The sequence below is a fragment of the Mangifera indica genome, chromosome 17 (assembly GCF_011075055.1).
Source record: "Mangifera indica cultivar Alphonso chromosome 17, CATAS_Mindica_2.1, whole genome shotgun sequence".
NCBI classification, from domain to species: Eukaryota; Viridiplantae; Streptophyta; class Magnoliopsida; order Sapindales; family Anacardiaceae; genus Mangifera; species Mangifera indica.
The window spans coordinates 4,855,253-4,878,997 of NC_058153.1; the positions used below are offsets into that span (position 1 = coordinate 4,855,253).

The 23,745-nt window shown below is 31.9% G+C and overlaps 2 protein-coding genes across 2 annotated transcripts; one reads left to right on the forward strand and one right to left on the reverse strand.

Moving 5' to 3' along the window:
* Positions 1-10,749: 10,749 nt before the first annotated feature.
* Positions 10,750-12,809, forward strand: LOC123200961 (agamous-like MADS-box protein AGL65). The gene is made up of 9 exons (XM_044616387.1): positions 10,750-11,052; positions 11,131-11,190; positions 11,288-11,306; positions 11,387-11,445; positions 11,536-11,551; positions 11,670-11,731; positions 11,815-11,911; positions 12,043-12,090; positions 12,554-12,809. Exons 1-9 carry the CDS (start codon positions 10,868-10,870, stop codon positions 12,575-12,577), a joined length of 570 nt encoding a protein of 189 aa, XP_044472322.1. The 5' UTR covers positions 10,750-10,867; the 3' UTR covers positions 12,578-12,809.
* A 495-nt stretch (positions 12,810-13,304) lies between these two features.
* LOC123200073 (LRR receptor-like serine/threonine-protein kinase ERECTA) lies at positions 13,305-22,259 on the reverse strand. Its single transcript, XM_044615177.1, has 27 exons — positions 21,611-22,259; positions 20,959-21,097; positions 20,759-20,830; positions 20,440-20,511; positions 20,272-20,343; positions 20,089-20,160; positions 19,930-20,001; positions 19,756-19,827; positions 19,564-19,635; positions 19,383-19,451; positions 19,219-19,290; positions 19,033-19,104; positions 18,673-18,744; positions 18,459-18,530; positions 18,306-18,377; positions 18,149-18,220; positions 17,797-17,868; positions 17,652-17,723; positions 17,506-17,577; positions 17,347-17,418; positions 16,842-16,910; positions 16,662-16,733; positions 16,444-16,517; positions 15,915-16,043; positions 14,742-15,089; positions 14,100-14,470; positions 13,305-13,900 (listed from the first exon to the last, which is right to left on the reverse strand). Exons 1-27 carry the CDS (start codon positions 21,708-21,710, stop codon positions 13,529-13,531), a joined length of 2,967 nt encoding a protein of 988 aa, XP_044471112.1. The 5' UTR covers positions 21,711-22,259; the 3' UTR covers positions 13,305-13,528.
* Between the last annotated feature and the right edge of the window lie 1,486 nt (positions 22,260-23,745).

Here is a 23,745-nt window from a genome sequence, read left to right on the forward strand (position 1 = left end):
TACTATTTAAATTTAAAAAGTTTATTTTTTCACCTATTAACCATCCCTAGATTTTCTTAGTTTTAATTGTAAAATTAATTAAAATCTAAATATCCTTTAATAATCAATGAAAAGTTCAACATAATCTCCAATTACTCAAATTTAATATGAAAACTAATGAATCAACCAATTTTCAAAATTAATTCAAATTGCTCAAGTAATTGAATCCGTTCAAACGATTAAAAATAATAAATTTGTTGGAATAGGAGGAAAATGCCCTATGTTACCCACCCTTTCATCCTAGGCACATTGGACTCACATCTCTCTCTCATTGTTATTTGTACAAAAATATTAAATTTATTTTTATTCAAGATAAATGTTTGCTCTCATTATTAAATTACTTTTTTAGTAATTAAGTTCAATTGATAAAATTGGAAAATAAATGAAAAAAACTGATTTTTTAAACTTGAAAGTGATAATTTTGTTTCATCTTAATTTGAGTGGTAAATAGTTATTAACCCTTAAAGAATGTGTTAATTGGTTCATTTTCTTCATCACGAGTCACGACTACCAACCAAACAAAGAAACTTCCCTAAACTAAATTTGAATGTTTTGGTTTTTCTTATAGATTAAGAAAGGGTAGTTTGGTCCACCACAAAATTCCAAAATAACATGGCTTTGGCACTCCGCGCTAACATGTCTACACTTGCCGAGTGAGTGCGCTGGGCCCTGGCTGATTCTGTCCGGACAATATTTGGCGCGGCATTGTATCGCTTCAAATTACGAAGCAGCAATTAGCGGCGCAATTGGGCCGATAATACGCTGTAATCAGCCCCACCTCATCTAAGCATGGACGTTATCCCGAGGTTGTTAATAATAATATTATTATTAATTAGAGAGCCCAAAGAGTGTTTTTCATTTAAATTTTAGCCAACCTCAAAAGTATTTTTATGATATATTAAAAATTAAAATATTTATTTATTTTTTAATTTTTGTTAAAATTATAGTTAAATATAAGGATAAAATTATTATTTTAATAATATTATTAAAAAATATATAATTTTATTTCATTTTTCTTTTAAATTTTGAAAATTAACATTTTATTTTAAACTTCAACTTTGAAAAGTAACTTTTTCTTTGTTAAATCCCTAAGTTTTTTCTTTACCTCTCTAGTTAACAATAACAGTTAGTTTCTAGTCTAAAACCGACTATTATAAACTTCATCCTAACTTTAGGGATAACAAAACATTGTCCTTCAAAAGATGCTAGACGAGAAAACGCCTTATCTAAACAAAGGTTTTGGTAGGATTTTAAGAGAGGGTTGTTGTTCACAAGAGAAAGTGACTAGATTTTGGGATATCAAACCTTAGGAGAAAAAGTGAATTTTTCAAACTTTAATTTTGAGGATAAATTATTAATTTTTTAAACCAATAGGAGAAAATAAAATATAATTTTAGTTATTTTAACATTACGAATAAAATAATAATTTTTCTGTTAATTTTAATAAAAAAATTATAAAATATGTGATAATAAACTAAACTTTAAATAGGTATTTAAATATTTCAGCCGCTACGAATTTATATATTCATCTCACCAAAGCTTGGGTGGGAAATAGGCCTTTGTCCTAATTAGGGTACAAAACTTTTTAAAGCAGCTATAAGTCTTTTAATTAAAGGACAATAATAGTCTTTAATTAAAAACAATAAAAAATTATTTTAGATTAAATTTAAATTTATATACAGACAAAATATTGAATAATTTTTTTAATTAAATAAATAATAAAATTAAAATTAGCAAATTTAAAAAATGAAAAAATTTTGTGTGTTAATTGATAATATCATATGAACAGTAAAATATAGCAAAGTATTTTTTTTGTTTCACTCTTTTTCTCCTATTTCAAATTAATTATATTTTTTATTCTATACCCATTTTTCCTAATTTTGAATTTGAATTCTTTTTTTATATTCAAGTTCATTAAACAAATTAATATTTGAAATAACAATAAAATTGTATGAATATATAAATTTAGAATTAAGGATTATATAAGAATTAAAGGCTAAAATTAAAATGAAAATAATGCTATTTCTAGTAATTTTATTAGACTAATATTGTATTTAAAGGGAGAGGATATTGAAAAATTAGATAAGGGCTAACAATCATTTTCCTAAAATATATGCACTAATTAGTCATTAGTCTGCTAACTATGGACTAAGTTGAAAAGCAAGAAAACTTTTGCTTTTATTTTGCATTTCCATATATATATTTGAGTGACTTGGTATTTATAGAGCTCCTAATTTAGGCAACACAATCCACCTTAAAATGATACAATGAGGAAAAAAATGAACAATAAGATCCTTATTTTCTTAAAATAATTGGAAAAATATTCAACCATTGATTTACCATATTCTAAGGTCCAAGAAAATTTTGTTGGGCTTTTATGGTCACTTTCCTTAGTTGTTCCTTTTGATTTGGGCTAGCACAACTTGAGTTAGACATTTCTAGAGGGTATTTTTGGGTGAAATCAAAATACAAAAAACAAATGGAAATTAAATAAAATGACAAAAATTTAACGGACTAACTTTTTAGGGGTTACATGGATAAAACCAAAGTTATCAAACCCAATACTAAAACAATAAATCTATGTATACAAATAATGTATATAATTTTATATATAAATAATCTATATTATTATGTGATTAAATATTGTTTTATCTTTAATTTAAAATTACTCGTTCATATAGTGATATATCATTGTTTCTGTACATAATATTACTCAAATTAAAAACCAAAATATGATCACCCCTTTTATATAAACCTTCATGTAGAAGCGTGAAAAGGGTCCTGTTGGCCCCTGTAATTTTAGCACAGTCTGTGTCAATCTCGCACGGATATAAAAGGGTTCTGTCTTAGGCCGTGAGGTAAGGCACATGATCCAACCCAACACAACCAACTAAAAAGATTTAAAATTATATTTAAAAAAGTTAATTCAAAATTAAAAAGATAGTAAAATGTTTTAATCTAGTGGGTCAACCAACAAAAGCACACAAGTTAGCTCACTAAAGCCCCATGCAAGCACTGCCTTGGGCAATACCTCGGGCCTTGTTTTTTTTTTTGGGTTGGCTCGACACGAAAGTCTGCCAAGTGGTAGATTTTGGCTCATCCCAACCTATTGACACCTCAACTCTTATGTTTTATATAAAACAATACCACAACCAAACCATACAAACTTTGAAAATTGTCACTTTCACACTTTCATCCAAATTCCAATATTGTGATTTCAAATTCAAATAAGGAATTTTGTTAAATCTAGGTATTTATGTGAGTGATTAACTCAAAATTTCATTTATTTGATAATTATGTATTATTTATTGGTTTGATGAATGTATTTGATAAATTTTGATGTGTATTTCAAAATCAATAAAAATAAAAAGGAATAAAATATTTTTTTTGTTAGAAAAACACTAGTTTTTTTCCTTATATATTTTTTTAGTAGTGTGTAATATCCTTTTCCTTTTCTAAATACATACATTTACTTGAATTATACACTCGAAAAGATGTGTTAACTTATAATTTATTTTTCCCAAACACAAACAATGAATAATAAAAGCACGATTATAATCAACTCATACACAAAAAAAAGGTACAACTTATAAGTTATTGATACATCAATATCATAAATAATTAAAATCCCCATCATAGGTCAATCCAATTGTCCACGTGTATGTAATTGAATACATAAACCAAAGTGTGTAACAACAAACCCAATAAAGAATGACATAAAGATATTCGCCCATAAGTACAAATAACCATAATGCCCCTCTTCTCATGCAATGTCCCAAGTTGACCCGTTGACTCTCCTCGCCACCCTATTACTCTATATACCTACCTACAAAACTATATAGTGAGTGATAAACATTTCGACGATCTTTTGGCATCATGCACACAATATTAATAATAACCAAAATTCATATGTATTCCATTCTCAAATCATGTTGTGGTATTCTCGATTGTTTTCCCAATATCTCAAATGGTCATTGAATATTCCAACACTTAATGCCTATTCTTTAATAACGATGTCATCCCAATTGACTAATATCAAACGATGTACATTAATGTCTGAAACGTTTGGTAAAAGCATGAGATATTCCAGATGTTAAATATAAATTGTACCTAGTACACTTGTTGGTTAGGTTTCGGGCTAAGGATACTGTATCATAAGTGAAGTAAGACCTCGAGCCTCTCCCAATACTACACAAGCATCTCAGATGCTAAGACGACACACGTTGATGCGTAATCATCATACAAGTATCAAAGTCACACAAATTAGCTCTAATGTTTTTATAATCCACTGCACATAGCTCGATGGCTAAAATAAGATAATACATTGTTTATCAATTTTTGACTCAAAATCACACCAATCAATGTCTACACCATCATCCATATAGTTGAACACCCCTAAAAACGTTTGTGTTGTCATACACACAATTAGACACCTTCAAATACCATTTATATCGTCATGCACACATTCGAGCACCTTTGAAGCATTATTCGACTTATTTAGCCTTAATTAGGGCTAATCTTTCATAATTCCCCTCATTCACAAGCATTAGGGGTAAAATTGTTAATTATATTACCATGAACAAACTTGCCTAACTCCATACATGCTTACATTTAAGTTTCCCAAATACACACGATTGTTTGTTCTCTCTACACGAGCATATTATCTTAAAGTAGTACACAAGACTGTCCACATGGGGGTATGTTTTGCCTTAATTATAAACGTTTATTCATATTACGCACATAGAGACTATTTACACCTAAAGATACATTAGCATGTTCATTACCCCACATGACTATGTATTGCACTTTTGCAGAATTCTTTTTAGTCAGATTCTACCCCATTCCAACCACTAAATGAAACTCCAAGCACACAAATTCACATTACTCAAATTGATATTTGATCATGCATGAAAATTTTGATACCCTAAAGGCTAAACCCCATAAACCCTGTACACTTAAACTATAAACTTTAAACCCTAAATCTTATGATGAGTTTTGTTGTTGTTTTGGTTTGAGTGGAGTTGTATGGGTAAAGCTACTAAAAAATCTAACTGACTAACTTTGTCAATAAACGGAGCCTCCATCCTATTATGTCAATCCTCCATCTAACCCTTTATATGGCTATAATAGTGTCAATATAGCCTTGGATACACTCGTCCAAACCCTTATCAATAACAACGGGCTCAAGTGTTGGAGACTCAACAACTATGGGCTCAAGTGATGCATAGTTCACCTCACATATGGGTGGGAAACTATTTGTCCCCAATAGAAGACCTACATCAGTAGATGAAGGAAATGGCAAAATCTTCTTGTGCATATAAGTCATACTCATGTTCTCTAAAATGACTGTATACCAAGTTTTGCCCTTCTCTAACAAAGATACAACCAATGAGAAATTTACGTTGTGTGTTAGTAGTTATCATTTGGTTAATATTTTCATATCAAAATATAAATTAAATTAAAATAAATAACAACTAATAATGTGGATATAGTCCCAACATCATCCAAACCTAGGATGTCTTTAATGTCTTAACTTAGCATTCAAGGTATTGTCAAAAGTGACGTCAAATTTGCTTAGCTATCTAGTGTGTCAAAGGTCTCATATATCTAATACTATAATAACAAAGTTAAAATGCTAATAATAAATTATAAGCATATTGTTACATAAATATTCATTTATGCAAATAGACAACACACTTACTTAGAAAGCTAATAGAAACTTCATTAAATTGTACGATCGCATGAAGGGATCTTCCTCATGAATAGTTCCAAGTCCTTATACAATTGACATATACAATCACAAATGAATATGCAAGTCATTTTCCATACTTGTACCCCTCACGAGTAAGAGTTAAATCCATTTAAGTGTAGTTAAATGACGTCCTTGTTGATCACCTTTTTATGATCGATCTCTATTAACTCTCTTTCAAAAATTATCTAAATTCGCAAATAATAATTTTTTATGTTTATAATTTCAATTTTATCATTATAAAATATTACAAATGGATCCAATGTCAAAAGAATTTAGAGATTTGAATGTTAAAAATGAGTAGATAAACGATATAGTATATATATTTTATTTCTGTTTGTAATTTATACAGTATGTAAATCAATTTATTTGTACTATATTATAAATTTATAATATTTTTTATCATGTAACCACAATATTCCTTCGCCACAAATGAGAGATTATAAATAAAATATTCGATGTATTATTTTCAATTATAATAATTGAAAAATAATTTATATTTAAAATTTAAAAAATTATTTAAATGGGCCAATCCAGCCTATTTATATATGGGTCAGGCTTTGGGCCTTCAAAAATATATGGGTTGGCCTGGCCTGAAGGCCCATTACTGTATGAGTCTTAAGCCTGACCTGACCCAACCCATAAACCTAATGGGTCGAGCCGGAGCCAACCTAACATGACCCATTGCCATGTCTGATATGATGTGTAAACAACATAGTAACACCACCTTAACAACATTGGTGTCATCCTCCCCCTATAAACTCATTTTGATCACCTTTGTCATATCGTCTTAAGTCACTGAAACTCTCATCTCCAAATTAAGTATCTTAAATCCCCTGTTCATATGAGACAGGAAGATAATGTTACATCTTCATATGACAGTTAGATCATAAACCCATCACAAAGGAAAACTTTAATAGGTTGAACCCAACGTCAACCCTATTCAAGTTGAACTATAACTTCACACTAAAGGTTACCTTAACTAACTCCTATAACATAACGAAATGTATTAATACTCTGCTAAAGCTCAACTCCTCCAAATGTAAAAGCTTTCCACAACATGTTGTTTTAAAATATTTTTTGTTCCTCCAAGGATGCAACAAAAATCTTTTCCATCACATCTCAAGGCCCCATGTAATGACTTGCACCTTAAGATGACACTTGATTAGAATATAGTGTCACCAAAAGTTGCTTCATGTTTTCATATAGGCCTAGAAGCAACATTTTGTATTAAAAAAAATAATAAATCAATTATTTTCTATAATATATCAACATTTCATATTTTATTTTTAAAAAACCAAATTTTCAAAAAATACACGTTAAAATACCTTAAATTATAGAATATTAATTATCCAAAAAAAGAAAATGTTAGTAACCCCCTAGATTGGTAAATAGGGGAAAAAAAGGACCATTTGGAAAATATAAAAAAACCCACCATGTGTAACCCGCATGGTGAATATCAACCCAACTGCATGTGGAAAATAACAACAAACTCTCACCATGCAAATCTCACGTTCTTGAAAAATATTAAAAAGTCTCTCATTTTCATCGTTCGTCACCATGCATGACTCACATGGTGATTACAAATCATGCATGGTGACAAAAATTAGTAAAAACCTCTCATTTTCAAACTAATTTTACTAACAATCAATTCTAAACTAATTCTAACACAAAACAATTGACAAGTTTCTTGAAAATTAGAAATGATTTTAGCTATTTCAAACAAAAACTTAATAAAAAAAATCATGATTTAAAACCTACGAAATCTATTAAAACAACATTAGATCTCAATATTATAAACTATTAAACATAATAAAGATCGATATGCGAACATTTTTCCCTATTGTGATGATTGATAATTAATTGAAATTGTCAGAAAAGTCAACAGAAATAAGTATACACGGTTTTCACTCACTATATAGATTAAATATACGTGATTTCAATTGTGGATAGGGGTAAATTCGAATCAAGCTAAGCTCGAGCTTGACTTAAGAGAGTTGACCTCAAGCTCAACAATTTTCATAAAATCAAGCTCGAGCTCGAGCTTTGTATGAAAAGCCAAGCTCAATTTTAACTCAAGTTTGACTTGTTGTTTTAGCAATATTAAATTTAAACTTATTTATGTTTTCTAATAAAAAAAAGCATGGAAATGAGTTGTAATGTAATGAAAATGAATTTTTATAATTAGTCCACTGAATCAAGACTTTTGTTAGGGGGGTCATCATCGTTTACCAACCTACATCTAACTCAATTTTAAGAAGTTTACTTATAATAAATATACATTTCACTTGTGTTAGGTTTTAAACATAAAATACAAAATGGATGAATTTCTTAATGAAATAACTCTCAAATGAGATTCAAGCAACACTTTAACTAACATTTATAATTTTGTGAAAATGATATATAAAATATTTAATGCAATGGATACTAATACACCTTTATAAACTTTGTTTCATTATCTATTGTTTAAAATTTTCCAAGTTATAATAGTTCAAATTTAGCGAGAGTTTAACAAAAAAAAAAAAAAACCCTCAAAAATCACGGTAACATGTAATAAAAAAAAAGTTATGCAAATGATTAACAAACATAGATTTTACATTATGAAAAGTATAAAAATTTTGATTTTCCATAATGTAATCCTAACAAGCATAGAGTTTACATTATGAGAAGTATAAAAATTTTGATTTCCCATAATGTAATGCTATAAAAAAATTATTCTCTTTTCTTTAAATATAAGTTATTGAATGAAATATAGAGTATCCAACAATCAAATTATCTATAAAAAGAATTATACATACATATCAAAATGAATTAGACACGTCAATTGGGCCGGGTTGAATGGAGGCACGACACAAAGCACGAAAAAAAAACACGGCATGAGAAAGCTCGACCCGATACTGTAGCGTGTCGGGCTAGGCCCATGGGCCTACTGGGCCAGGTCTCGGGCTTTAATATTAATCCCGTGGGCTGGCCCGGCCCGGCCCGATACTGTTAAGATTTTTTTTTTAAATTTTAGCTGACAGAATTTCTGCCTTTGCCTTGTGTTTCTGCCTTCTGCCGCAAGGCAGAAGCCAAACAAAGCTTCTGCCTTGTAGTAGAAGCCTTGGCCTTTATTTTTTTAAAAAAATTTTTAATTAATTTATTTTTTTATATAAACCTATTTAATTTTTCTTCATTTTCACTTTCATTTACAAATCTCTAATCTCAATTATTTTATTATATTTTCAATTTTATTTTCTCTAATTAATTATCTTTCAGAAGATATCTAAATTCATAAATAATAATTCTTTGTGTTTACAATTTTATTTTTATTTTAATTTTATCATTACAAAATATTACAAATAGATCAAGTATCAAATGAATTCAATCTATTTAATTATTATTATAATATATATTTATTTATGTTTTATAATTTGAAAAATAATTTGTTTAAAAATTTTAAATAATTTTAAAAAAAATATTCAAAGCCACCCATTTATATATGGGTCGGGCCTTAGGCCTTCATATATTAATGGGTCGGCCCGGTCCGAAAGCCCATCACTGTTTGGGCTTTAGGCCCGACCCGTTAGCCTGATGGGCCGAGCCTGAGCCAGCTCGGCCGAGCCCATCGACACTTCTAAAATGAACCAAAGGAGCAAAAGACTAATTTAATGATAACTTACTATCAAAACTTAAATCGATGTTTGATTAAATTTAAAATAGCAATAAAATAGAAAGTAAAACAAGAAATAGATTAAAAAAATTTAAAATTCAAAATAGGAAAACACGATATGGTAATGACAAAGAGCAATACATTTATATGTATCATTACATGAGTAGGTATTACTTTATTCTTAATTCAAAATCAATCAATCACATGAAGACACACATGAAATGGGTGTATGTAATTTTATTAAATGAGAAGCAATACTATGTATACCTACTTTAGATACACAAATATATATACACTTATGTATAAATAGAGAAGTTATATTGCACATATGTATAATGAACAGCTAAACGACAAGCCGGTTAGATAAATGATTGATGAAATTAATGATAACAATACACTTAACTAATAAGAAAATGCCTATAAATAGTTTTAAAACATCATAATCTCAATCAACAAAACATGAGACAATCTAAGCACACGTGGTTAAAAATTAAAAATAGTTATTTAGTGATAATAAAAACATTTTGACCATGCATCTCACTAAATAACCTATACCAAGAAGGTGCAATTCACAATAAAATTCATAAAATGAAATTCCAAAGTTAGAGATTGCACTCAAGTGCACATCATCCTTTACATGCTAAAGAAATCAAGTTAAAAGAAGCGCACTAGTGAAAACAAGCTAAAAGAATCAAATTAAAACAAAGGTAAGCATGACTTATACATATTAAAATTTTTTTAGCTTATGTCCTAAACCTACCTTTAAAGGGGTTGGTTTCGCTCACAATAAATGGGGTAAGTGGTTCATATCATCCTCAACTAATGCAAGACTATAATAAATATGGGTTTAGTGTGTATTTACAAGAAGTAAAGTGTCTTTTAACAAAATGTGAAAAAAAATTGTCAATTTAAAAAGTATAAATATGAATAGGAGTTACAATAGACGACTTTGTTAGAATTCTTTCGTATGGAATCTTTAAGAAGAGGATCAAGTTGGCCCTTATGAATAATTTGATGGACCATCTCCTTTCAACCCTTTAAGCAAAATGAAACGAAAAAGAAAAAATTCATAAGAATGAATTAATTAAAAAAAAAGTTGAATTGTGTTTAATATGAAAATTCATTCTAAAATGCACCACAATGGTATAATTTTATGGAAACCCATAATTTATTATAAGAATGAAATAAAAATAAAAGTTGATGAATGCATTTGTTCTAATAATAATGAAATGGGTGGACTTCAGATTAGGTTAAATTGCATAAATATAAATTTAAACCATAATCCTCATACAACAAATCCAAACTTTAATGTCATGAACTCCCCTAGATACTCCTCTTAATTACATTTTGTTTTCTAGCTCTATGTAATTAAACTAGTAAACCCTATTTAACTTCATTGTTCAGAAAATCATTACAGGAAATTGAAAATGCCAAGAACAAAGTTGACAATCAGGAGACTGGAAACTGTCCAGGCAAGGCAGTCAAAATATTCAAAGAGAAAAGTAGGATTGCTGAAGAAGGCTAAAGAACTTTCAGTGCTTTGTGAAATTGATTTAGCCCTCCTCATGTTCTCCCCCACGGGAAAACCATCACTCTTTGTTGGCCACAACAAGTATTTTCTTTTATTTTTTTTTTAATTTTTCATTAACCCATCTGCAATTCTTGCTTACTGCTGCATTTTCCATTGCAGGGATCTCAGCAATGTGGTGGAGAAAATGTCAAAATTGTCTGTTGAAGATCGTGAACAGAGGTGACATAATGATATAATTCAACTGGTGCTTAAATTTAATTAATTGTTGTGAATTATTTGTCTTCTGATATTATGTGTTTGTTGTTTTGTCCTCCAGGAGAGGCTACACCATGAAGGTATGCAAAAAGCTCAGTCTTTTAATTTTTACAAATCCATTTTATCTGTCCTTATTAACTTTTTTTCCTGGGAAATTCAGTTGTTGAAGAAAATATATGCTAACTCTGACATCGATCCAAGAAATTTCTCAGAGGACAGGTACAGATTTTCTTTCTGATTGGTAATTGGAACTTGCTGCTTTCTGGGTAAACTCCATTAACTTGTTTTTATTTTTAATATTTATTGCAGAAATGAAGTACTCCAGGTAGAATTCCACACTTGGTCACAGCTATGAAATGGAAGTCCATTGATTTTATTTTCTCCTGTCAAATAATAAAAAAAATTGTTTGGGAATGTGATTAACGCTGTAATCATTTGTGCAGTTGCATGAAGAAAAGCTTAGGGATGTAAAAGAAAAACTTGAAGAGAAAAGCAGAATATTGAGGTTTTTCAACAGTCAATTTTCATATCTCAAATCTGTTTTATCATCTTCATTTTTTAATCAAGTATATAATCCTGATTTGTTAGGGAATGGAAGAATCCCCAAATTGTGAATGACCTTGAACAGATCAAAATCATGGAGGAACATCTTGTGGGTTCTGTCAATAAAATCAGATTTAAGAAGGTATCTCAAATCGTTTTTAGACTTGATTTCTTGTCTTTACCATTATGAGCTTTTGCTACCGAACTTAAGTCAAATGACCCATTATAGATGATAAAGTTTTACAAACTTTAACTAATTCTGTTCATTTTCAGAGACAACTATTGCTCGAATACCAGCAGAAATTTGATGCCCTTCACCAGGTTCCCCCTTTTTTAAACTTTACCTATTTTGTATGGCTATGAAAATTTCCTTAATCCCACTTTTATTTCAATAATTCTGATTCCAGCCTTCTGGGAAACTCATGTTAGGTGGTTTAACTTTAATCATAGATATCACTTCCATCTAAAATTAAGCACATCTTCAGAGAAGATAATCTGGGTCTGGGTTCTGTTTTACCGTGTGGGATTTCCCTCCGAACCAAACAACTACCTAGGCATGAATTTTTGAGTTACCGATTTTCTTGGAATCGGAGACAACCCAGGTTGAGATATTGCCATGCATACACTGCTAGCTATCTTCCAGGTTACAAATTATATGGGTGCCATTGATTTTTCATAGGATTATACTGGGGTTTTTGATTCAAATTTATGCTGATGATCATTAAAACCTCAATACTTAATACGTATGTGTAACAGCTGACAGCCGGGTTTAATTTGTGTGCAGGCATCTAAGGACCAGAAAGTATAATACAAACAAATCTTCACAGCCTGGCACCTTCGCAGCAATTATCATTTACCCTTTCAAGACATGCAGAAAGACTCATGCATCATTTATGGCCTCTGTAAAACATAAATGATAATCTTCATTATAAATTAAATGGACCATGTAACTGCCCATATTTTGAAAGTTAATTTTGAATTTGAGGGTTGTGCTTCTGACATTGTCAGTTTCATATTTTACCCATACTTTCTTGAGTTTATATCTTTTCATGTTGGTTTGCCTAGATTTCTGGGCATTTCTATGTAGCATATGAATGATTGCTCTTGGCCTAGAGTGCGACAAAACCAAACTAAACCCATAAAATTTCGAATCCAATGACCAACCACAAAAACATAAATTTTGATACGATAGCAGCAGACGTTGAACCCAAGCCCTCATCCTTGACAACCCACAAAGATTTTAATATATAATGTTTCAGAAAATGTTCATGACACAGGCAAAACAAGGAAAATCTACTAGGGGATCTATCAACATCCTAACAGATAAAATCACGGTCAAAAGTCCTGTCTAGTTAAAGGCTATCTCAGTCCTCAGTGCATTATTGATGCTCGCTCGCTCTCTCTCTCTCACGCATATAATGCAGCCATATTACAGAGCTGCAGCAACAGACCCAACCCCTGAAAACTCTGAATGTGTGAATTTTAGCCTCACCACGACAGACCATTAAACCAGTAGCAGTGGCCCCATCACACCCTAAACAAAGTGCCATAATTTTTCCATTCAACTTACATTACATAAATAAACTTTTGGTACTACATCACATTTCAACTTTATCTATAGGTAAAAGTAGTTCAACTTTTCTTTTTAACTTCTCCTCATCTAGCCTTGATTAGCAACAGATCTTTCATACAGACAATTCAAATTTTCATATCAACTTTCACTCTCCAATAATTCATCATCATCCGTTCTAGGCACATTTTACTCACTGTTCTGAGATATTACCTCTCCAAACTTTTGGAAGAGTTGAGCATCTGATGTGCTCATTGATGGACAACTGAGCAAGTGTGGTGTCTTGAGATTTGCATACTCATCCTTGTAGGAGGGCATTGTGGTCAATGAGTGCCTGACAGCGGGGGTTGAAGTTGGTAGTTTTGGGGGTGTGCTCACGGTTATAAGGCTCCCGAGAACACGTGTAACTTCATGCATGGTTGGCCGATCTGATGGTTGCCTTTTTGTGCATAAAAGGGCTAGCTGAAAAACCTTCTTTACTTCTCCTAGATCCTTGCATGTTGCAGTGATTTCGGGATCAACAGTTTCCATCACAACATTGTTTGCTGTCTTCGATAAAATCTGAAATAAAAAGGTTCAAAATGTGAATAACTAATTAACAATCTACTCTTGCTTAAAATATAATGTAATGAACTATAACCCAAAAAAAAAAAAAAAATTCTGGTGGGTACTGCCCCAGGAGGAACTAGGCTCATGATCTTCCTCCTAATGGCATCACCATTATACTTAAAATTGCAAATTCAATGAATAGAAGACTAACCAGTTGATGAAGATTGGATTCATTATCCACAGCTTTCCTTCCAGTTAGCAACTCAAGCAGAACCACCCCGAAGCTATAAATGTCAGACTTCTCAGTCAGACGGGAAGTTCGAGCATACTCGGGGTCTATATAACCAATGGTACCCATAATGTAAGTAGAGGTATGCGACTTGGACAAACACAAGCTTTTAGCAATGCCAAAATCAGTGAGATGGGCCTCAAAATCTCTGTCCAGCAGAATATTAGATGATTTCACATCCCGGTGGATGATTCTAGGACTACAATCATGATGTAAATATGCGAGGCCTTGTGCAGCCCCGAGTGCTATTTGAAGTCGAGTGTCCCAGTCTAGCTTTTTCTTTTTTGCAGGACCTGAGATCGAAACAGCACATAAGAGTTAAGAATTCCAAAAATACATATCCTCCTGCAGGTAATCATGTCCAAGTTTATAGTATATCACATGGTCTCATCATCAATAGAGCAGAAGAATAGGGTTGAACAATATATCAAAATGACACAAGCCTACATTGAGTTGTATTCAGCTATGTACATTTATTGATGACCTAAGAATGGGCTAAATATATAAAAATGAAACATCATGTATCAAAAATGGATAGAAATCGTTGTAACACTCTTAACTGACCATGAAGAAGATCCCAGAGACTTCCGTTTTCCATGTAATCATAGAAGAGAAGATTCCCAGAGGAAGACAAGGAGTATCCTTGCAGGCTGACCAGATTCCGATGCTTGATGCTCCCAACTGTCTCAAGCTCTGTCTGAAATTCCTTCAAGCACTGTGGATGGTGAGAATAGAGTCTCTTAATAGCTACAGGCTTGCAGTTTTTTAGAACACATCTATACACTGTACTTGATGCACCATAACCAATTATATACTTCTCACTCAAATTCTCAGTCATCCTCATGATGTCCTCATACACATGAAGTGCCATATTCATGTGAAGGATTACTAACTTTGGTGTTGAGTAATTAACTGTTGTTCCATAAAAGCAAAAGAATCAGTAATTTGGCACAATTTCTGATAGACTGGATGATCAGATGTCAAAATTACATTTATAACAAAGAGCTTTGAATTATCTATTAATGCACACGTGGACCTCATTTTACAGTCACCATGTTCTGGATTCTTCGCTATAATAAGTACCATTTACAAACAAAATGGCTTAACATGAATTCAATTTATGAATCATTCTCCTCGGTAACTGAGCCAATGAGTAAGTCATAGTTAATTATTAGGCCCCTGATTGTTGCTACTTACCATAGAAGACAACGGAAGATTAAGGCATTGAAGGTCTACAAAAGGAAGAAACAATGAAAGGTGCAGCGGACTAGAAAGGTGGCAGCAACTGCAGATGTGGAAGGCAGCAACAAATGGCGATGTTATCAGAGTAAAGGGCAAGGCAATGACAAATGGCAACAATATCAGACTAAAGGGGAAAGACAAAAGAAAAGGGCAATATTATCAAATGTAAATTAGAAGGTCAAGATTGAGAATAAAGGAAGGAACTAGCTATTTAAGTGTATTAGGTAGAGGGGAATGATTCATTCAGCATTTATGGATAATCATTAGATGCAGAGTAGCTTTGCAAGTCAGTTTCCAGGTGGAGCACCTGGATGTTTGTATTCTCTCTTTGCTGTAATTATCCTCTTAATTCAATAAAAATAGGTTTCTTTTTTCATTAATTTGTTTGTGCAATTGGGAGTCTCAAATAAACTGTCCTCACTAATAGCCTTTCTAGGAGATTCTCCACGCAAAATAAAGATTCGAATGGTTCTAATAAATAATAAGAAAAGGCACCTGGTTTGTCAAGAGTTCCATCCCGAACAGGTGCAGGATTATATGGTCCACATGCGGCCACCAAGATCATCAGAAGAATTACAAGTGCACCAAGTGCAATCCCAAGAATGGCTGCTTTTGAAATTGTAACTGTAAAGAAAACAACAAATGGATAAACACGTTAGCACATTCTACAGCAAGGATTACACCTTCAAAAGTTGCCTTTTATCCCCATATTGAAAAGCAGACTATACTAGCTGCAGAACATATTTATAAACCATTGCTTTCTACTGATTTGTTACTTAATCAGAACAACTACAACTCACTGATATATGAAACCAAAATCAAGACAAAAGTGCTCTGCTTCTTGCATTCAGTCCTCTTGAGCTAGTAGGTTGTCATGATATGAATAGATATGGTCTAATGACTGGTGTTGCAGTTCATCAAGCCAAAGATTCATCAGATATATTAGGAGTTGTGACAGTTATTGGCTGTTTATTAAACGGATTGATAATGTCAAATGAATTTCTCACTTCAAGTGAAGGATTACCTCGCTCTGATGGGAGAGACTTGTGACATGGAGAAGTCAGCCAATAGCCACATAGAGCTCGATTTCCAATGAAACTGCACATGCAAAGGTCAATTCATGAAAAAGGTCCCTAAGAAAAAAATGAGCTAAGTTACAAACCTACAAAACAACATATGATAGACTTCAGCATTAAGTTTTAAAGTAGCAGCAAGAAATTCAAGTAACAGAAGCTTTCTGACCTGTCAGGCGAAAACCTTGAGAAATTATTGCTTGTGGGAATATTACCAGTTAGGTCGTTATAAGAGACATTTCTGTAAGAGTTAGGTTAAGTTTGTTGTTATAAGACAAAATTAAAATGAAAAATCTAACAGTCAAGCTAAATTGAAAAGAAAACAAAAGATTGTGAAGGATAAACTGACAGGACTGCAAGGCTAACGCAGTTGATGAGCGGTGTCACATCCCCCGATAAATTATTGTTTTCCAGCCTCCTACAATAATTGGCAGAAAGAGATTATAATGGGAACAATGGCCACAAAAGTGGCAGGTGAACCATTAACAACTAGAACTCACAATCCACAAACAAATAGAAAGCAACCACATCTAGAACCAACACCATGCAACCCAGGGGAACTTATACATTATTAATGATGACTACCCTTTTTGCTCATGAGATTGATAAAACAATACCGTTAGTTAACAAAACTGCACCTGTACACTGTAAATCATCAAAAAGTAAAGCTGTCTGAGTAAACAGTTCGGCTCATATTTAATGCGTAACCTTGGAAACCGTAGTACAGTTAATTTTTTTTTTTTTGGTTTAGGTCTCATTAAATTTATCAATGTCATATATAATATCACAACAGAGCATCTACCATTGGTTCTACCTAAAATTGGTAAGTTATATGGTGACATTTATTAACTTACATAGAGAAGATGTTCTGAAGCTGACTAAGTTCTTGAGGAATTACACCCGAGAGATGATTATGAGAAAGATCTCTGTTATGTGAGAGAATGAAAAATAAGATAGATAAACCATTAAAATCCCAAAGCTAATAAATAAAGCAACGATTAGAGATTTCATACATTTCTATAACACTTCTTAGATTACCAAACTCCGCTGGAATAAATCCAGTTAACTGATTTCTGCTCAAGTTCCTGAATAAAAAATAGAGGCTTTAAGCAAGCTGAAAGTCATAGAAAAGCAGAAACTAAATTGCAGCAAAACTCACAGCCTTAAAAGATGTTCCAAATCACCAAGAGGAGAAGGAATCAAACCACTAAGTTTGTTGTTGGACAGATCACTGAGCATAAGGCGAAAAATTAGTATAAAAGGTATATGTGAAAAGACGATAGTATAGAGCAGTGAATACTTACAGTTTATCTAGATTACCAATACGAGAGAGCTCAATTGGAATACGACCCTTGATATTGTTGGATGATAGGTTCCTGAGCAATGCATATCCAAATTCTGTGAATAAATGCATATGCATGTTTGTGTGCATGGACAAACCAAACACAGAGAAATAAAGAAGGCAAGAATTAAGCTAAGAAAAATTGGTGAAGGAATTCCTGGACAACACAAAAAAATACACAATCAAAGTAATAGGACTTGAGAAATAACGTGCAGAATAAAGTTCCACAGACAGCACACATAATAAATAAACCAGAAAAGCAAGTCCAGGATCATTCAAGCCAAATGTTTGATAGAACCACTAGTTGAACTTACAAGTCTGTCATCTTCTCTAGCCTTTGAAATGCAGTTGGGATTGTGCCGTTTAACTTATTTCCATACACATTGCTGACATCAAATCAAAAGTTCGATAACTATCTTTAAGAACAGTTTAACATTCAAAAGAATATAGTTGAATGACTGATATGCGTACAGGCTATTGAGATTTGTACAGGAACTAATATTATCGGGTATAGGCCCTTCCAGCTGGTTGTTTGCAACATTTCTGCACAAATCTTGCATTAGAAGCTCAGTTACAGTCAATGCTGGAATGCTTAGAAAAAGGAACAATTCAGGTAGAACATACAAGTCAAATAAATCAGTGAGCTTCCCAAGCTCTGCTGGAATTTGCCCTATGAGATGATTATCACTTAATTCCCTGTAGAAAGAACAGCACTGGTTGAGAGTGAGATATAACCTTTTCCACTTTCAAAACACACAACGAATATCACCCTAGTAGACACAGCTGTGATATAATATATGAAACTGGAATGTCTGCAATAGCGACAAAGTAATCATACAAGTAGTGAAGCTTTGTCATATTCCCAAGCTCTGGAGGGATGGGTCCAGTCAGATTGTTACTATGTAAATACCTGCAAAAAGCACAGGATTATTTTGATCATAATATTCCATACAATGATAAATGGAAAAGTTAAGAATTAACTGACTGTTCAAGTAAATCATAACATAGATATAAATATAATAGAAATTTTAAATAACAGTTCCATATTATACAGAAGAGCAGCGTTTATATGATAATTAATTCTCTGGTGGCATGCAGGATACTAGCAACTACTTATGTCGTATTAATTTTTTATTTTAAAGAATATCCCACCAGAAACAGGGATGATAAATTACAAAAGCAGCAAGAACATACTTACAATTTCTCTGTGTAAGTTAAATTCCCCAAAATGGGAGGAATTGGTCCACTTAACTGGTTGCAGCTTAAATCCCTGTATAGGACAGAGGGATCTCAGAAGGGCATAACACAAATTCATAAAGCTTCACTTGTGACCACCTGTGCATTGAGAAATAACTTCATTAAACAATTAGTTAAATGAACTTACAGCACAGCAAGTGCCTGCATTAGACCAATCACCGATGGAATCTTCCCTGTAAGCTGATTACCTTGCAAGGATCTACCAGAAACAGTCAAAAGTTAGACCAACTTCAGAATTCAAAGTATCAAGACCAAGCTGGTTTGAAAAAAAAAGCAAAAGCAAGCACATACAATGTAGCTATTTGCAAGAACCCAATATTAAATGGAATCTCTCCAGTAAGCTGGTTGTATGACAAGTCCCTGCCAGTAACAATAAAAGATTATAATATAAATAAATTAACTAGCCTTTATAAGCTAAATTAATACAAGTTATGTACTTCAAGTAAGTATGGCCTCAACGAATGATACATACAAGACCTGAAAGGCAGTGCAATTGCCAATGTTCTGAGGAATGCTACCAGTCAAACTGTTGTTTCGGACATCACTAACAATGATAGGTGAAATTCAGTTACATTTGCAGAGAATTTTATAGAGCAAATGACATAGCTAAGAGTCATACAGGCTTAGATTGTCAGCAAGAAAGGTTGGATATTACAAGACTTACAAATACCATAAATCGGTAAGTTGACACATATCTGGAGAGAGCGAACCAACCAAATTATTACCTCTTAAACCACTAAGGGAAAAGGGAAAGAAAAAAATGTAAGCTTGAAGATTTATTAAAAATAAACTAGTGGGAAATCACAAGGAGAAAACTACAATTATATCATGTACTCACAGATACTGCAAAACTTCATTCCAGTATATGAGCCTTGGTATCTCCCCACTGAGTTTATTCTGGGCTAGGTCTCTAGAACAAGGCATTAAGAATAACATCAGTATATATTATTCAGTATAGAGATATATTAAAGATTGGTGAAGGTAATAGGGAACTCACAAAATTTTCAAGTTTGGAATCTGAGACAAAGATGAAGGAATTGGACCAATCAATTGATTGTTCTTCAAAACTCTGCAAGAAGATCAAAATAAAGTTATAATATACTTTCAATCCTAGTAAAAAGGTAGCAATATGAATGGAATTAAAAAATTTTGAAACATGCTTGCTTGCAGGAGAACTCACAGAAACTCCAATTGTTTTAACTTTGAAATTGAGAATGGTATGTCCCCGTATAACTCATTGAATGACAAGTTTCTGATAACACCGGACATCAATATTAATAAAATTGAAAAAAAAAAATATGCTTAACATCTTGAACACATACATCATAAAGTATGCTAACAAACTTACAAGCTTTTCAGAGAAGAACATTCACCAATCTCATCTGGAATCTGCCCAGAGAGCTGATTGCCCCCGAGATCTCTGCTCAAAGGACACAAAAATGATTCAGTTTTGACTTAAACCAAGTTTAAATCCCCACATTCGTAAGCAGCAGATACGCTAAGACACCAGATGTTCCAATGGGGAATAATTGAAGATAACATAACAAGTAATGCCCTTAACAAACTTTTTCAAGGAATCTTCTCAGAGATAACAAACAGAACCTTAACAAAAATAAAAAAGGAGATTAAGATTTCAAAACAAATGCACAGAGATCAATGTAAAATACAATGAGAGTAGGTCTTTAAGATCTCCAATTGCAGGTGAAATTTCCCCATCAAGATTTAAACCTGACAGATTCCTACAACAAAGAGAAAAACATTTAACATCCAAGAAACAGTATATTGAGAAAAACATGCCAAAACACTGATATAGTGAGACTGATATATAAATGAAGAAAAATATTTGAAGAACCCCACCGATACTCACAATGCAATCACTTTGAAGGTGACACTGTCACAAGTGACCCCTCTCCAAACACAATAATCTGAAGATGGTGAATCCGTCCAATCATAGAGAACATTATCTACGTCTCTAAACGACTTCTTTATCTCCAATAATGTGGCTCCTTCAATATACCATTGTTCATATGATTAAATTTAAATCACGAACCAAAAATCTAGCCACGATATTTGATTAAACACACAACACGACATAGCACAAAATCATTCTAACTCAGATGTTATCTAAAATCATTATTCAAGTTATGCAAAATACTAGACTTTGATGACAAAAAAACTCAACTATTAAAACCAAAAACGAGTGTTAGAAGTACGAACAACTAGACCAAAAAACTAAGTAATATGAGAAAAAGAAAAAGGACCATAAAGGAGATATATTGCTGAGAAATAACAGACTTTGTAAACGTTGAATACAATAACAAGTAGTAAACTACTGTAGGCCTTGTTTGGCAGCTCGGAATCGGAAAGAACGGAAATTTTAAGAGAGAGAAAGCTAAAAACTGAAGTTTTATACTTCAGACCAAGCCTTGACATTTCAACTTAAATTGTCACTAATTCTTGCTGCTTTCGAGTAACCAAACATAAAGAAAACACAAAAAACTCCGAAAGCAAACACTCACCATCATCTGCGTCCACAAAACCAAACCCCAAAGCAAAGAGAAAAACCAGTGGGATGAACTGGACATGAAATGTCATGGCTGCCCTTGAAACAAACTCCATATATTTACACAAAACCACTCACTCGTCTCAAGTGCCAACAACCATCTTAAAACGACACAACATTTTTAACTCAGAAGCTCTTCAACAACCACTACAGCTTTTGCCCTCTATTTAGCCACCTTTCACCGACATACAACAACAAAGAGAACCCCTTGTTTAACTTTTTCCCTAGTTTATGAAGAATGAAGAAGTAAAAAAGTTGAACTTGAATAGAGATAAGGGAGGCAAAATAATAGAGCTCTGTTGAGTCTGGTCGTTCAATCACAGCGCTGTAGCAGCTTACAGAGCGTATCTATAATATACAGTGTAGATTGAGCAATGAAAGAGAGAGAGAAGTGCATGTACAACTGTAAAAGAGAGAGAGAGAGAGAAAGAGAGAAATTATTTCACAGATAAAAGTTAAAAAAACTCTCTGCCATAAAACCTGCAACACTGGGAAAACTTTCTCTCACTCACTTACTACATTTCATATCTTTATTATTCTCTCTTAATTTCTCAGAAAGTATGAGGTCATCCCATTGTGAATAAAGGGTCTCTTTCTCTTTGGGTTGCAGAGAGACAGAGTAATGAAATTGTAATGTTCATGTTAATAATAATGTTAAACGATGTTTATCTGAATTAAAAGAGAAGAGGGTATCTCAAACTCAGTGTCATCATTTAGTAGATACTGTTTTTTAACGGCCAAACAACTATTTACCAGCCATATTTTACTCCAATTTCAAAAGTGTATTTGTGATATTTTAAAAACTTAAATATTCATTCCCTCTAAACTTTGGTTAAAATTAAAAGATAAATTTATTATTTTAATAATAATATTAAAAATATATAATTTTATATTATTTTTTTTCTGATTTTAAAAATTAATATTTCTCCTTAAGGTTTAAAAAGTGAGTTTCCCTTCCCCTTCAAATCCACAAGTTTTTTCTTCGTCTTTTCTATCATCGACAATTGTCAGTTTTTAATCTAAACCTAACCACCTAAAACTTCACCTCAAACCTAGTGATGATAAAACATCACCCTTTAAAGGATGACGCTCTTTATCTAAACGAAAGTTTTGATCGAATTTCAAAAGAGGGTCATCATTTATTAGAAGAAATAGTCAAATTTTAAAATATCAAACCCTACGAGAGAAAAGTGAATTTTTTAAACTTTAATCTTGAAAAAAATGGTTAATTTTTCAAATATAAAAGAAAATGAGATATAATTTTAATTAGTTTAATATTACTAATAAAATAACAATTTTAATTTTATTTTAATGGAAAATTCTTCTGTGTGTAGCAATGAACTAAACTTTGAGTGAATATTTGAGTTTTTCAATATCACGGTTATATATTTGTTTTTTCACCAAAACTTGGGTGGGACATAGTACTTTGGTCTTTTTTAACCAAACCCTTCGGTTTGGCAGTTATTAAAATAAAGGTTGGTTACGTTCCGTTTTTAACTGTCCTTCCCTCGTTTTTATTTTATTTATAAACCGAAACTTGATCTTCGGGTGAGCAGTTCTAGTAGAATTCTTAAGTATATTTACTAATAAAAATTAAAATAGATGTATTTTTTATTAAAAAATGATCTTATTAAATGGGAAATTAAAGTTATTTGAATTTAAGAATTTAAAAAATATAGAAAGAGGTGTTTGAAAATAAGAGAAAAGAGACTGTAAACTGGATTCTAAAGAAAAAAATAGTAAGTTTGGAAATAAAAATTTACATGAATTAAGAGATACTGATGGATTAATGCAAGAAGAAGAAGGAATTGAGGTTTTAATAAAATTTTAGGCCAAAACACTTTTTGCCACCTAGGATTTAGTACATTTTTAAATTTTAAAAACTTAAATATTCACTCGTTATCTAATTTCTGTTAAAATTTTCAGTTAATTGTAAAGATAAAACTATTATTTTATCAATAATATTAAAATTAATTCTAAATTTTATCTTATTTCTTTATTTTAATTTTAAAAACGTATAATTTTTTTAACTTAAGTTTTGAAAAATTATTTTTCTCCTCTAAAGTTTATTTTTCTTTCCCAAGTTTTTTG